The sequence below is a fragment of the Sceloporus occidentalis genome, unplaced genomic scaffold, assembly GCF_023333645.1.
Source record: "Sceloporus occidentalis isolate IW3139 unplaced genomic scaffold, rSceOcc1.0.p SCAF_3, whole genome shotgun sequence".
Taxonomy (NCBI): Eukaryota; Metazoa; Chordata; class Lepidosauria; order Squamata; family Phrynosomatidae; genus Sceloporus; species Sceloporus occidentalis.
In genome coordinates this window covers 9,782,781-9,798,126 of record NW_028316983.1, presented here as the reverse complement: position 1 = coordinate 9,798,126, position 15,346 = coordinate 9,782,781, and the positions used below count along the sequence as shown (strand labels likewise).

Sequence of the window (15,346 nt, the reverse complement as noted above, 5' to 3'; positions counted from 1 at the left end):
CCTCGTACAAAAATTGAACATGAATTCAAGCTATCAAACTATGCTTTATATCATTATTATACTTCATTATCTGCACTGATTATTTTTGTTTTGTTCTGTATTGTGTGTATGTCTTTATGTTTTTAAAATTGTATAATAGTATTTTATATTATTGAAATAGTTAGAAATGTTTTATTCTGTTTGTACAGTTCCATGTACATGGATGGTGCTAAATCAATCATATCAATTAAATTAAAACCAGTTAAACACATGGCTATTAAAAAACAACAACAAATAAACAAAACATAGAGATTACAGCACAGTCCTGCAAGGCCCTCTCCCCTTGAGCAGTCAGTCTTCAAAGACCCTCTGAAATAGTAATACATTTTTTAATCTTGCTTGCAGAAAGACAGCAAGGACAAGGAGTGACAGTCTAACCTCTCTGGGAAGTTTCAAACAAAAACCCACCAAACAGTGATAGCTTTATTGGCCAACCAAAATGCACACTATACATGTTGCAAGCTTTTGAAGCTTCACTGGCTTCTTCATCAGGCATCTCTGGGAAGGGAGACCTCTCCTCTGTTCCCACCAGATATATCTATGAAGATGGGACCAGTGCTATCATTAGGCCAATTAAGGTGCAGACTTTATCTTTGGGGACCAGAGATTAATACAATTAATGTTCTTAATCCTTGTAAAAAATGCAACTGACAACTGATACTTTTTATTTGAAAAATACAGCACAACAGCGCTGCAAAATATAATTAATTATAAAGTCAAAGATGGTTGTGTTACTTATTGTCATTTAAAATAAATTTTGCAGTTTCAGGTGTTTTGTGTCTCATTTTTTCCCTCCTACAAGACATCAGTTTATGAAAACTGATGTTAGCAAATGCAAATATTTTGCCTTGCATAGGGCACAAAATAGTTAAATGTTGATGGTTGTGAGGCTAGTGGGACAATGAAAAGGGCCTTTCCTGAAAATCTCAGAATGGGGAAGCTCATATGGGAGACTATAGTCATTTTGATAACCTGGGCCTTAGCCATTTTGTTTTTGTTTTTTTTCCTGTCAGGTTAGCTTTGACTTATGGCAACCTCATGAATGAGAGACCTCCATGAACCCTGGTCATCAATAGCCTTGCTTAGCTCTTACACATTCAGGCTTTCTATAAAGGCCAGTATGGCTTGGGGTCAGGATATCTGAAAGAGTGTCTTCTCCCATAGGAGCCTAGCTAAATTTAAGATCTTCAAGAACAACCCTTTTTCATGTCCCACCACCCTGCAAGGCTAGCTTAATGGGTACATGTGTCAGGGTGTCCCAGAGGCTGTATCCTCCATGGGAAGGGCTACATCAAATGCCACCACCACCTTTGCATCTTAAGCAGATCCAGGTACGAAGAAGGGTCCTTATTTTAAGTTCAAAGAGCCCCCATCCAAGGAAAATGGCTGCAGCACAAGCTTCAGTAAGTGGCTTCAGGATGCAGGTCTTGGAAGGTTTTTGGCAAGTAGCTGCAGGATGAGGAACCCAAACAGGGATAGGTTGGATGTGTTACAAATGCAAGGTGCAGGCAAAACCAGAACAAGAATATGTCTGTACAAAGGCAGTGGCATCATTGAAGGATGCAATGGGTGCAGATCACACCAGGTGAAAGCCCAAGGAGGATGGTGCCCACTGCTTCCCAAACATCTCCGTTTTGGCAGTAATGGGCTATGGAGTTCACTTGCATCCCTTTAAAATGTTGAAGAGATGGTGTGAGTGCGGTGAGGCTTCATGGGAGAAGAAAGGGGAGCCTCCACATTTTAAAACAAATTTAATTTTTTTATTCTTTTTTTTAAATTAAAAACATCATATCTTACCAAATTTTCATTTTAATTAAACAAAACTATGTATAGGTAAATGCATTTAGGCTGTGCATATGATAATGTAATTGAAAGGTATGTTTTTAATTTTGCTAGTTGTTTTATGTCAACTTTTTACATATATATATATATATATATAAAATATGATTTATGAGTAACATCAGTATGGACAAATATTACTAAGGATTCTCTGTGGTGTAGTATGGTATGAGGTCAATAGAGAGGGTGACAGTATGAGTTACTGAACCAGTTAACACAACCCCTAGTGATGCCACTGCACAAAGGATGCTTCATTTCAGATACCCATGTCCATTATTTTCCTGGCTACCTTTTTGGCTTTTCCATTTCAAGAAGGGCTTGTTCCTGGCTATCTCCATGTCTCTCTGGACTCCTAACTCTCTTGGACATCTTCCCCAGTTAGGCAGCCAAGAAAGGCCTCAGTCCAACTGTTGCTCAAATCTTTTCCCATCACTCTTTCCTATAAAATAAATTGATACAAATATTTGTATCGATCGCCTCAAGGGCCCTGGGGTTTGAGAGGTGATAGATGAATGTTTAAACTTTTTTTCATTAAAAAACGTGTGATGATTAATCTAGTTAATTACCCATTCTCTGCATTGAGATAAATGTGGAGGAATCTCACAATCCACTAGAATAACCTAACAAGGTTTAATAGCAGCCAAGGGGCAGACATTTAATATTTTACTAAGATCCTTTCCCTGCCCATGGCATGCAAATACCAAATAAATTAAATCTTATTCTCATTTAAATTACAATGCATATCTACTTAATTTGTGCAATTTCCACAGAAGCCATTTTTTCACTGGAAATAATTTTTCATAGCCAGTAAGACATGGTTTTGCCTATTATTGCATAAGAGTTTATTTGTGAAAAATGAATGTTAAGGTTTTGCAGTGCCTTGACCATGGGGAAATTGTGTCTTTGAACATTTCTCCTTAATGTTTTATCTCTGCAGTGCCTCTTTCTGCACCTGGTTCCCTCCGAGCTTCCGAAATCAGCCACAACAGTGTAAGACTGACTTGGGAGCCAGCAGATGGTGCTACTCAGTATCTTGTTCTTTGTTCTTCAGCCCCCACTGGAGCAGAGGATGACACTAAAGAGGTAAGGAATATTGTTTTGGTTATATTCTCAGCTGTCCTTGCAGCATTTTTAAAAATGCCCAAAGATAAAATTTATTATTTATTTATTATTTATTTACATTATTTATACCCCGCCCTTCAGCCCTAATGGCTCTCAGAGCGGCTTACCATTATTATTTTTAATAAGACGGTTCCCTGCCCTCAGGCTTACAATCTAAAAGACACGACACAAAAGGAGAAGGGAATGGTGGTGGGGAAGGGGATGAAGTCCAGTGGTTCTTCTCTCCCTCTGATGCCTGGACCAAGGCAGATGGACTAGAGGGAGGGCTCTTCTTCTTCAGGCTAGCCCTGGTGAAGCTGGGACAGCCTATTCTCTCCCTCACAGGCTGAAGGATGACAGTAATGGAGGGAGGAGCCTCTCTCTTCAGGCTAGCCCTGGTGGAGTTGGGCCAGCCTATTCTCTCCCTTGCAGGCTGAAGGATAACAGTTATGGAGGGAGGAGCCTCTATCTTCAGGCTAGCCCTGGTGGAGCTGTGCCAGCCTATTCTCTCCCTCGCAGGCCGAAGGATGACAGTTATGGAGGGAGGAGCCTCTATCTTCAGGCTAGCCCTGGTGGAGCTGGGCCAGCCTATTCTCTCCCTCGCTGGCCGAAGGATGACAGTTATGGAGGGAGGAGCCTCTATCTTCAGGCTAGTCCTGGTGGAGCTGTGCCAGCCTATTCTCTCCCTTGCAGGCTGAAGGATAACAGTTATGGAGGGAGGAGCCTCTATCTTCAGGCTAGCCGTGGTGGAGCTGGGCCAGCCTATTCCCTCCCTCACAGGCAGATGGATGACAGTTATGTAGGGAGGAGCCTCTATCTTCTTGTATCTTCTATCTCTTGCCCAAAGATTCCAAGGAAAAGGTGATTTTGAAGGAAGGGTCATTTTTAAACAAGTGATTTCTCTCACATGGTACAGCCAGTCTCAAGGAAGGACTATACTACATTAATGCCTTTATACTTTCCCTTGTGCATTCATTTGGCTGATGGTGTGAGGAGAGGCTAAGACTGTTGCCACACTGCAGAATTAATGCAGTTTAACACCACTTTAACTACCCCAATGCCACCTTATGGAATCCTGGGATTTGTAGTTTGTTGTGGCACCAGAGCTCTCTGTCCTATTGTCCTCTTCCTCCCTCTGAATTAACTGATTTCAAACTGCTTTTTGCACTTTGAACTCAGTTTGCAGCAACTGAAGCAATCTGAGGACAAAGGGGGGAAATGGGAGGAGGAGAGAGAAAGTGGGACATTTCAAAAGCTCCTGAAAAGCTGAGAGGACAGAGGATTAATTGCCCTTGCCAAATTGGGACAGTTGGAGGATATGGAAGAAACATTTGTAAACTGCATTGGCAATGTCCCCTCCCCCCAAAGAAGCCTAGTATCCACATTGGCCTCTGAACAGCAGGCCTTGTGACAACTTTTTGGACTATATGTCTCCAAATCCTTTAGTGAGCATGGAGGATGGGGAAGAAAAAGTTCCTTTTTGGGCTGCAGCATCCAGGTTCCCCAGGAAGCAATTCCAGTTGCCATGCTGGCTAGAAGATTCTGGGAACTATTGTCAAAGAGAGGAAATTTTTCAAGCTGTGGGGCAACATAAAACAGTTGTCTATGTGTCTTGTCATCAATACTCCATGGAAGAGGCAAGTGCAAAATTGGGGAATTCAAATCACAGAGAACATGGCAGGAAATACAGAATGTCTAGGTGCGTGCTAGAATTGAAAGACAGCCATGTTTGGAGTTTATTGCATTTTTAAATAAGCCAATTTATCCCTGCTGTGTTGAAGTCTATTTCAGGATGCAGTCGGGTATTATCACAGGGAAAATGCTGCCGATGCTGCCACTTGACTGCATCCCACCTGAAGCCCAGCTACAAGCCATGCTCAGATGGCCGATTTGCAAAGTCGGCAGCTTCGTGTCTTTGCAAATCAGCCAGCTTAGGGTGGAAATAACCAAGTGAGCATGGATTCTAGCTAGGTTTTAGGTGGGATGCAGTTGGACAATGGCATCGGTAGCATTTCTCCTGCAATAATACCCAATTGCATCCCAAAATAGATGTCAACACGGAAGAGGTAAGTTGGCTTATTTAAAAACGTGATAAGCAACTTAGTCTGGAAAATCAGTATACAAAGGGATCTTGTAGAACCTTTGAGACTAACTGAAAGAAAGAAGTTGGTAGCATGAGCTTTTGTAAACGTGAGCCTGAGGTGTATGTTTGGATACAAATGGCTTATATAGGTCTGTCTCTGGATTCTCCGCTCCAAACACGCATCTGAGGAAGTAGGCTCATGTCTACATAATGCTGCCAACATTTTTTCTTTCAGTTAGTCTCAAAGGTGCTACAAGGTCCCTTTGCATACAAATGGGTGTTGTGATTGTAGGATGTTGTTTGCAGCTTCTAAAATGGGATTATCAATTATCATCTTCAGCAGCAGCAACAGTTCTTTCCCCAATTTTCCAAAACCATTGTGAATCCATTGGCATAACTATCCTTGGCATTCATGCAATTCTTTTAGTTGTGCAGAAGGTGGCAGCAGATTAGACCTAATGAAAGAACATTCAGAATAGCTAAAATAGAAACAGAAAACAAAGGTTTGCTGCACACACTGATCTCAAGGCAAATGTGTTCTGGTCCACAGGGATCCTGCAACCCTTGTTTAAGTGAGGGTTTAGATTTATTAAGGCTGCCTTATCTCTCTCAAATCCTCTGGCCTTCATTCCTTATAGGCTGAACTATTGTACATTGCAAAGGCCAAGGAAAGAATGAATTTTGCTGGACAGCTGTTGCCTATTGCTTTGGATCTTTGTTCTTTAGTGAATGTTCTACTGGGGCCTTGTTAGCTTGAGGCAGTAAACTTTGTCTTCCCTAAAAAGAAACTGTATGGGAGAGGTTGTTTCTCAGTTGCACTTATTATCTTAGAGGGTTCTCCCCTGTCTGGTCATAGTATGTAAAAACAAATACCAGCGAATATAACAAAATCCAAAACCCACAAAAGAGTGATACCTTTATTGGACAGCCAAAATGCAAAAAATACATCATGCAAGCTTTTGAAGCTTCACCGACTTCTTCATCAGATGTTTTAAAAGTATACAGGAGAAGATAAGTGATGGTAGAGTCACAGGCTTACATTTTGTACCAGGTGTTGTTTCTGTTGTATTTCAGTTCTTCTGGAGGGATTTCAATGCAAGCAGAGGCCATTCCCTCTTGGGCATGTGGGAAGCGAGACAAAAGATAGTAAAATGAAAAATCCATTGTGTGTGTTGTGTGCTTTCAAGGCATTTCTGGCTTATTGCAGCCCTAAGGCAAACCTATCATGGAGTTTCTTGGCATGTTTTGTCCAGAGGGAGGGTTTGCCTTTGGCGTCCTGTAAGGCTGAGAGAGCATGACTTGCGCAAGGTCACCCAGTGGATTTCCATAGCCAAGCAGGTATTCAAAACCTAGTCTCCAGACTTGGAGTAACAAAGTAATTTCTCTTGGGATCCAGACTATGTCCTTTGTAAAGCCACAGTACCTTTTCTTAGGAATAGAACATTGAATTTCTTAAGAGGTCTGTGTACTGCTAGATACAGATAAAACATACCAATTATAGTCCAAATGTTTTTGGTTTTTTTACCTTTGGGCTCAAACAGACAGGCCAAAATAAAGCTGCTTCAGGTCACGTTGGAGGTGTGCTGTTTAAATACTACATGCATCCCAAGAGTCAGAAAGCCATGTCAAAGCCACGGTCCAGTCCTAAGTGCCTGTCTATTTGGGCCCTTTGTTGGACTAGGAACCTCAAAGAATTAAGACTCAGCGCCTTCTTGTTTCGGATTTCCCCATTGTGGCTAAATTCATTATCTTCAAATTTAGGAAACATATTAAGAGTAGCTGTGTTGGCCATGCAGCAAAATACAACAAAATTCAAAAATTTACAAAAGAGTGATATTGTTATCCAAAATCCACAAAAGAGCAAAGTTAGAGTCACAAATGTTACATTTTGTAAATATGACAAATATGTGGTTAATGCTTGTCGAAGCTCATGGTATTTCAAAGTGGTGGAAGGAAATAATTGTTATAAAACTCTTGGTAACAGAGAAGAATCATTATCTTAATGATGTTCAGTAGCAGATTTCATTTAAACCTGTGGATGTGGATGGTTTAAGATTGTTTCAGGCTGGCTTTAATTTTTAACTGGCTTTAATTTGTCAAGTTTTAGCTTGTCTTGTTTAATAAGCTTTTCATGTTTAGATACTGTTTTCTGTATTAAAGAGGATAAAGTTGCCTTGAGACCCTATTACTTAGAGCAAATCATAGCCTGAAGATTGACAGAGCTATTCAAGGTGCTGAACGCTGTCTCCCCAAACAACTTCAGCACTTTGAATAGCTCCTTTAGACTAAAACTGAGCATGGATTCATTGCTCCCAATGGGTTTCTTTCAATATGCATGAAGTGAGACCAAAGGCCACATGAAATTAGATGTCCTTTGGCCTGCAGGTTGTCTGTTCTAAGACTTTTCTCTCTCTGTGTGTTTTTGACTAAATTTAAAGGACTAACCTCAATTTATCTTGGGCACACATAGGAAAAACAGACTATATTAGCATTGTGTATATACCGAATACATGTTACTCTGCTATTTTGACCTGTGAAATAAATATACTCATCTTCAAATCTGGTGTAAGAAGTCTGCTTCAGCACATGGGTTTGAGGGTGAATCCACTGTGTAACCCAAATAAACCTCTCCCATCTATACCAGCAAAATGCTTCAAGAGAAGTAGCGATACTAAAACTCACAGGTATGGGGAGACATCTATTTTTAAACCTTTGTTCCAGTCCAAATGATTTTCAATGGTGATAAATCCTCATCACACTTGAAACCTTCAGCTTACTGTTCTAAACTGGAACTGGGTGCAATTTCAGGCCTCCCTAAGCATTTGTTTGGCACTGAGAAACTGACACTCATTACTGTTGTAAGATAAGCTTTATTGGTGTTCTATAACAGAGAAAGCAGGTGCAAGGTGGTCTATGTAGTGCAGAAACAAAGAAAGGAAATCAGAGTGTGCAGAGTGTACATCCATGTCTCATCCCAATAGTTATGAAAACTGATCAAGTAGGGTGCTAACAGGGAAATTTCTTCCCTGTTCAATTCCCAGCTTTTAGATCCTTTCTCAGCCTTGAATTACAAAGTTAAAGTGGAGCTATCTGGCTGGGCCTCCTAAATACAACCCTTTCTATGCCATGGGACAGCTGTTAATGGCTGCATCTGTACTGTAGAGGTCATGCAGTTTGACATTGCTTTAACTGCCATGACTCAGTGGTATGGAATTCTGAGATTTGTAGTTTTGTGAGATATTTGGCCTTCTCTGTCAGAGAGCTCTGGTGCCACAAAAAACTACAAATCCCAGGATTCCATAACATGGAGCGATAGAAGTTAACGTGGTATCAAACTGAATTATTTCTGCAATGTAGATGCAAACAGTTTGACTCTGATGCTGACAAGGACTCTAAAACCCATCTATCTGTTGGCAGAGGCCATATTCACTACACTTTCTGTCATTTTCAGGTGAAAGTAGAACAGCCTGAAGTTCTACTTGAGGGTTTATCCCCAAGCACTGAATATTCACTAGCAGTCTATGCAATGTATGGGGAAGATGCCAGTGATCCGGCAAGCATCCAGGAAACGACTTGTAAGTCATGGTGTTTGACTGAATGATTGATTGATTTTAATTATAGTCCACGCTCCACCTCCTACGGTCCTAGGAGGGGATACATACATATCAGTAAAACAATATGCAGTACCTTGCAGAAATGTTCATCCACCCCATTGACTTTTTCATATTTTGTTATATTACACTACAGCCTGGAACAGAAATATATTTATTATTATGATTTGATGTACACAAGATTCTCAACACCGTGAAGGTGCAAAATAGTTTTTATTATGGCACAAAAATTAATTTAACACTAGCATTTGTTGGTAAAGTTTGTTTAGGATTTTGTCTCACTCTTCACTTCATTTAGGGAAATATCATTAAACTGGTTTTAAGGTACATTAATTTTATATTTTCTTTGTGGCTTGTGGGAACTGTCTAGTATAGATAAGCTAAAAGTCACAATAATTCTGTCTTCCAGTGGCCCTAAGCCCTCCCAAACATTTGCTTTTCTCTGACATCAGCCATGCCTCTGTCAAAGTCAATTGGGAGGTGGCATTCCATGCTGTGAAAGCATATCGTATAACTTATGTCTCCAGCAGGGGAAGCAACACTGGGGAGGTGAGTAGCCATAGGACCATAAAAGTTCTGTGGTCCAATGTTTTGTGTTCAGTTCTGGGCATCTCAGTTTAAGGAAATAAACATCTTAGAGTTCAGAGAAGGGTTACGAAAATAAGAGGTACAAATAACAAAACTTATAGGAAAGGTTGAAGGAGAAGGGCATGTTCAGCTCAGTGAAGAAAAGACTGAGGGGTGGCAAGATTGCACTCTTCAAATAGCTCAAGGGCTGTCACAGAGAAGAGGGGCCTGTTCTCTGCTGCTGATTGAACATTAGAAGGAACTTCTTTGACAGTGGAATCAATTGCCTAGGTGAGTGGTGGAATCTCCTTCTCTGGACCTCTTCAAAAAGAGGTTGGGTAGCTACGTGCTGAGGGTGCTTTAACTGGAGGTCCTGCATTAACCATGGGGCCCATGAATTTGATGGTCCATGAAGCCCCTTCCAGCTCCTGGTTCTATGGAGTTTATCACACGGGGATCTGTGTCTTTTCATCCCAAAAAACTATTTAAGTGCCCACGTCCCAGAAAAGCATGCAAATGTGCAAATGATTATCACACACAAAACACAACAGTGTGTTAAAAGCACGTTACTAATGTGAGAAAGTGGGTAGAAAGCACGTTTGGTTTTCACACAGATATGGACAAATCCCATTGATGGTTTGGAAATAACTATTTTGTGCATGCGCACAGAAGCAGTAGTCGTGTCAACAGAAGTGACACACAAAACTGGCATTTCCAAGTGCACACACACACAAACACACATGCTCCAGAGAGAAGGGAAAACACTCACTCTGTCCCAGAAACTGTTTCAGAAGAAGGAAGGTTGAGGTTTCCATTTGCAAATTCCCATAAAACAACACAAACCACTCACATAAACACACACACACACACATGCCAGAGAGAAAGGAAAGGAATGTGGCTGGTCACCCTGCTCCCAGAGCTCTCCAGCCCTTTGCTGCAAAATGCAGCTCCTAAATAGGGAGGTCCATAAAACTGCCTGAGGCCAGAGATGGTTGCATGCTGGGGTGACCAGATGCCCTCCTTTCCCAGGATATATCCTCCATTTCTCCCTCTTGTCCAGGAGGAATTCCAAAATATTCTCTCTCTCTCTCTCTCTCTCTCTCTCTCTCTCCCTGCCTCTCCTCACCAGCTTTTCAGAGGCTAAGGGGGAAGGTTGGAGGAGGAAGAGATGAGCTGCGCAAGGGAGAGAACGAAGCATGCTTTCTCTCTGTGTGTATGGGTGTGCCTGCTGTTCCTTTAAGAGTCTGGCTGAAGCATTAAAGGCTGTGTCCCTCTTGTCCCTCTCTGCACAACAAAGCAGCAAAGAACCATGGTGAAATCTGTCAAGCACAAAAATGGGGAGAATCCCGCAAATAGCTTTCACACTAAAGTAATTGCACAAAGAAAGCAAATTCATTAATGAAATGGAAATGAAAACACGGTATTTTCCTGAAAATGACTATGATTCATGTCACTTTCTGTTTGGATTCCAAACAGTTTGTGCACAGCAGCATCTGAAAACCAATTGAGCAATTGTGCCTAATACCCTGGATAACCATGAGTTCTGACTGGTTTAAACTTCCAGTTTTCCCCATATGATAAACTCCTATGACTTTTACCATCAGGAAATGCTTTGTGTTTAGTTGGTAATTTTCCACATTCTGTATCCTTTCAATGGAGTTCTCCCCTCTGGGAGAACAAGTTGACTCCATCTTCCATGTGACATCCCATTAGATATTTATAGATGGCTGTCATACCACTTCTGAATCTTCTTTTCACCAGGCTAAACATACAAAACTTCCTCAACTGTTCCGCATAGGTTTTAGCCTGTGCACCCTGCTGTATGGTATCCTATTGTTAGTTCATAGGGGTGGAGGGAGGAAGTAATGGGCTAAGAGGGAAGGCCTAGAAGACATAGGGGAGAGAGCCATTGCTTTCTTCAACAGTATTAAAACCATAGTAAATGATACTGAAACAGAATCCACAGTTGTACTTGAAATCTTCAACCTAACACTCATTCCATTTCAGGTGGAAGTTCCTGGCAATGCGTCACTTGCTGTGCTGAAGCCTCTCTCATCGCTGACGCAGTATTTTGTCAGTGTGATCTCCATTTATGATGAAGGTGACTCCTTTCCAGTAACAGGCAATGTTACTACATGTAAGTAAGAGGGGGTTGTCAGATCACTAAGCTTTTAATGACACAGACTTTAGTAACATCCAGATGGCCAAAGAAGCTACAGATTTATGGTGGTGTCTTTTATAATACAGGGGTGTGTGGATACTTAAGTCCCAACTGTTTTTGGAACTTGGACAATTGGAACACCATCAGTGTGCTTTTGTTCTTCCAGGTTCCTGTCGGGATGAAAATTATTGCTTCTGCCTTGTTCAGTAAAGGGGACCTGTTCCCAGATATTAACTGCAATTTGACCCAAACTGACTGTAAGATTCTGCATTCAAAAATGCTCAAACCAGCACAGTTATTTCTAAGCCTTTCAGGCGGACTTCCAATGACCTGGTGCATTCTCCAGCCTAGTGACTCCCCATATGTTTTACACAGCACCTCCCACCATCTCTGACTATTTGTCTTGTTGGCTGAGGCAGAAAGCTAAAGTAGTCCCAAACATTAAGAAGGCAGTATGCAGGGGAGGAAAAGGTTTTATCTGCTGTGCCAACCTGGCTATGGAATGCTTTTCTCTTGAAGGCCTGTCTCTACAATGTCCTGATTTGGCAGGGACAGTTCTGATTAATCCTCTATCACTCCACTTTTTAGTTGCTCTTAAAATGGCAGTTTCTCTTTCCTTCTCTGACTTTCCTTCTTTATTCTCAGCTTACTTAAATTCCTGCTAACTGAGTGCAAAGTGCAATGGTAGTTTGCACTCCTTTAACTCAGCAAGGGGGAGAGAAGAGGAGGGGTGGAATCTTGCCCTTCCCAGTAGGTTCAGACAAAAGCAAACTGCTGCATTTTCTCCTAGCTTATATGTTCTTCCTCATTAATAATTTTTGACATCTTGACCATACTTTGAAGTTGCTTGGTCATATGTGCCCTAGTTTTCATTTGTAAAATATTGGATGGATGTGGTGGCTCAGTGGTTAAGACACTGATGTAGTTTACTATGATCAATGGCCATGCTGCCTGGGAATGACGGATGTTATAGTCCAACACATCTTGGGGTGGGAGTAGAGTTTGAGAAAGGTTGGCCTAGTTGATGCCCTAGTCAGTAGTTCTGTTCACTTTTTAGATGTGGCAGATGTGTATAGAACTGGAACTGTTGATGCCTAGTTATGGAGGCGAGAAGCATATTAGGTAGGTTGTGTGAGTCTTAAAGTCAGAAATTTAACTTGAACCTCAGCCTTAGCCAACCAAAGTGCAAAGCTATAAGCCACTGGGGGTACATGTACACAACATTGTGTAAAAGTTCCAAATTTTAGTTGTGACAATAAACATACTTCCACTCTGAGAATATAATGGACTTCAGTGTTTTGGCCAATCAGAAGGCCGAGCAGGAAGCAACTGTGTCAAAATCACCAGCAAAAGGGAAGTCGGTGTATCATTGAATTAGGTTTCAGACAGACCCTGCTGATAAATTTTAGGGTAACCAAACATACCACCTAGTGACAAAAGAGTGGGGTTTTTTTTTGTGGGGGAGGGAGTAGAGCTTGCTTTGAAAACAGAAAAGAAATAGTAATAAGGCTGTTCTGGATCTTTCAGACAGCTCTGTTGGTAAAATGTCTAAGTCTCTAAAATGTGCGTGAGAGAGAATGAGAAAGAGAGAGAGAAAAAGAAGGAGAAAGAGAGATTGAGAATCTTTTCCTCCTTCCTTTCTCCTTGAGTGCCTTTGGTAGAGTTTTTCTGCTTTTGCAAATGCCAAATGGATTGTGTCTTCTCACTCAAATGAAATAATCATGCTTTAATTAATGGTTGCTAAATATTACATACCAGCCCTTCAGGACAAAATTTTGTCATTTGGGGTCTGGAGAAGTGAAAGATGTGCTGGTTAAGGACAGCTGCCTGGTTGCTGCTTGACTCCCTCGCCATCTGCTCCAGAGCGTGGCTGTAAGATGGCTTCAGCTCCTGTTGGCAGGGACAGAACAAGGGAAACCTGAACTTGAGTTTCTTCCTTTCCTCCTCTGCTTCTCAGTAAAGGTGCCACCTCCAAGCCATCTGAAGGTCACTGAGCTCTCTGGTGGTGAGGTCCGGCTGGAATGGGAAGCTTTGGCAGCCTCTGATGTGGTTGTCTACCAGATCAAATGGAACGTGGTGGGTGAAGAGAAAGCACAGGAGGTATGACATCATTCTTGGGGGATGATGGTGATTGTTTTTCTGGGACTGGCACACTGGATCTTGGCAGGCTGCATTGTGACAGTTTTTTTTCTTTCAAAATATTTTAATGCTACCCCACTCCAAAAACAGCACTATAAAGCAAGTTTGGGTGTTACCCACACTGCAGAAATAAAGCAGACTGACACCACTTTAACTGCTGTGATTCTGTCTTACAAAATTCTGGGATTTATAGTTTGGTGAGGCAGAGAGAATCAGAGCTCTCTGACAGACCAGGCTGAATACTGCACCGAATTACAAATCCCAGAATTCCACAGAATAGCGCCATGACAGTTGAAGTGGTGTCAAATTGCTTTATTTTTGCAGTGCAGAAGAGCTGTTAAATTCCTTTAAAGGTAACTCTAAAAATAATTCTAAATGCTTGTTATTTGAACTGAGTAGGTTTGTTCCCACTAGTTGCATTCCTTTTGAAATATTACTTGGTTACACACTCATTACCAGAAGCAAAGGCAACTCATTTTAAGTGGCAGCACTATTTGTTATTTCTGGCTCTGACTTGATAGCCATCTTTGCCTGAGCCATCCTTATCATAGAGCTACTGGATTTCTTCCTGCACCTCTTCCCATGCAACCACACATACACCAGCTTCATGTTAAGCTGCACTATACTCAGAAGTGGCTTGTGTCTTCCATGTCTGTGGGGTTCCAGGTTTTAGTTCAGACTTTAAAGGCACTTTAATAGGTTCACATCTTGGAGAGCTTAGCCAAGTCCAAACCACACTGCAGAAATAATCCAGTTTGAGTCCACTTTAGCTTAATGCTAGGAAATTCATAGAATCATAGAATAATAGAGTTGGAAGAGACCGCAAGGGCCATCTAGTCCAACCCCCTGCCATGCAGGAAATCCAAATTAAAGCATCCCCGACAGATGGCCTGAGAACTGTAGTTTTGTGAGATATTTAACCTTCAGAGAGCTCTGGTGCCACAATAAACTACAGTTCCCAGGGTTCCCTAGCACTGAGCCAGGGCAGTTAAAGCATTCTCAAACTGGATTATTTCTGCAGTGTGTTTTGGACCAATGACTTAAAACTAACATCTGGAGTACATTCACTTTGCTGCTGGTGTGGGAGTGGCCAACATCCTCTGGCAGCTTCCTTCCACTGTGAACTGCTGGAGATGGGTGCTATGAGGCATGGTTGACCCATGACACTTGGTTGCCTAAACTGGAGGAATAAATGGTTACCTTCTCCTTCTCCAAGTCAATGTACATAGTATGTAAAGTCAGCCAAGCTATTCTAGCATATGAAGCAGTGAAGTGGAAGGATGCACTAATGTGGCTTCACTTCTTTAGAATTGTATGTCTTGGAACTTCCTCCCCCTTGAAAAATAAGTTGACATAGCAATAAAATAGGCACGGCATGTCTCCTCCTTCCTGGCATTTAAGGCCTTCTCATAGCAATGAGTCTGAAAGAAGTCTGTGGAAGGTCAGTTGTGTTGCGTAGTTGGAAGATGAAATCCCACAAGTTACCTGGCAGTGAAATGAATGAAATATCCTAACTATTGCTTATGCCCTTTTATGATACCCAGAAGCAGCTGCCTAAGGCAATTGCCTCACTGTGCTTCATCTTTGGTACAAGGGCAAAAATGATTTTGTGTTTGTTGCTGCTTCACAGAGGATTCACTTGGAAGAATTTCCTTTGCAGCTGGACTTGTCTTGGGGCAAGGAAGGAACCTAGTTGCACAATCTCCACAGTCATATTTTTCTGTCCATTTTCATGGCATGCATTTCCTTCTATAAGCCCCTCAAAGAGGACCTTTTCTGTGATTTCCCCAGGCTCTGGAGCTCCTT

General features: G+C 41.6%; 1 protein-coding gene across 1 annotated transcript in view; it reads left to right on the top strand.

Moving 5' to 3' along the window:
- The window catches only part of COL20A1 (collagen type XX alpha 1 chain), a gene marked incomplete at its 5' end in the record, with an annotated part of 150,872 nt that overhangs the window by 32,615 nt on the left and 102,911 nt on the right, over positions 1-15,346 (top strand). The window contains 5 exons of the mRNA XM_089518465.1: positions 2,816-2,961; positions 8,514-8,637; positions 9,083-9,222; positions 11,248-11,377; positions 13,359-13,501. Of these exons, the coding sequence (XP_089374591.1) occupies positions 2,816-2,961; positions 8,514-8,637; positions 9,083-9,222; positions 11,248-11,377; positions 13,359-13,501 (683 nt within the window). The remainder of the gene's footprint in view (positions 1-2,815; positions 2,962-8,513; positions 8,638-9,082; positions 9,223-11,247; positions 11,378-13,358; positions 13,502-15,346) is intronic.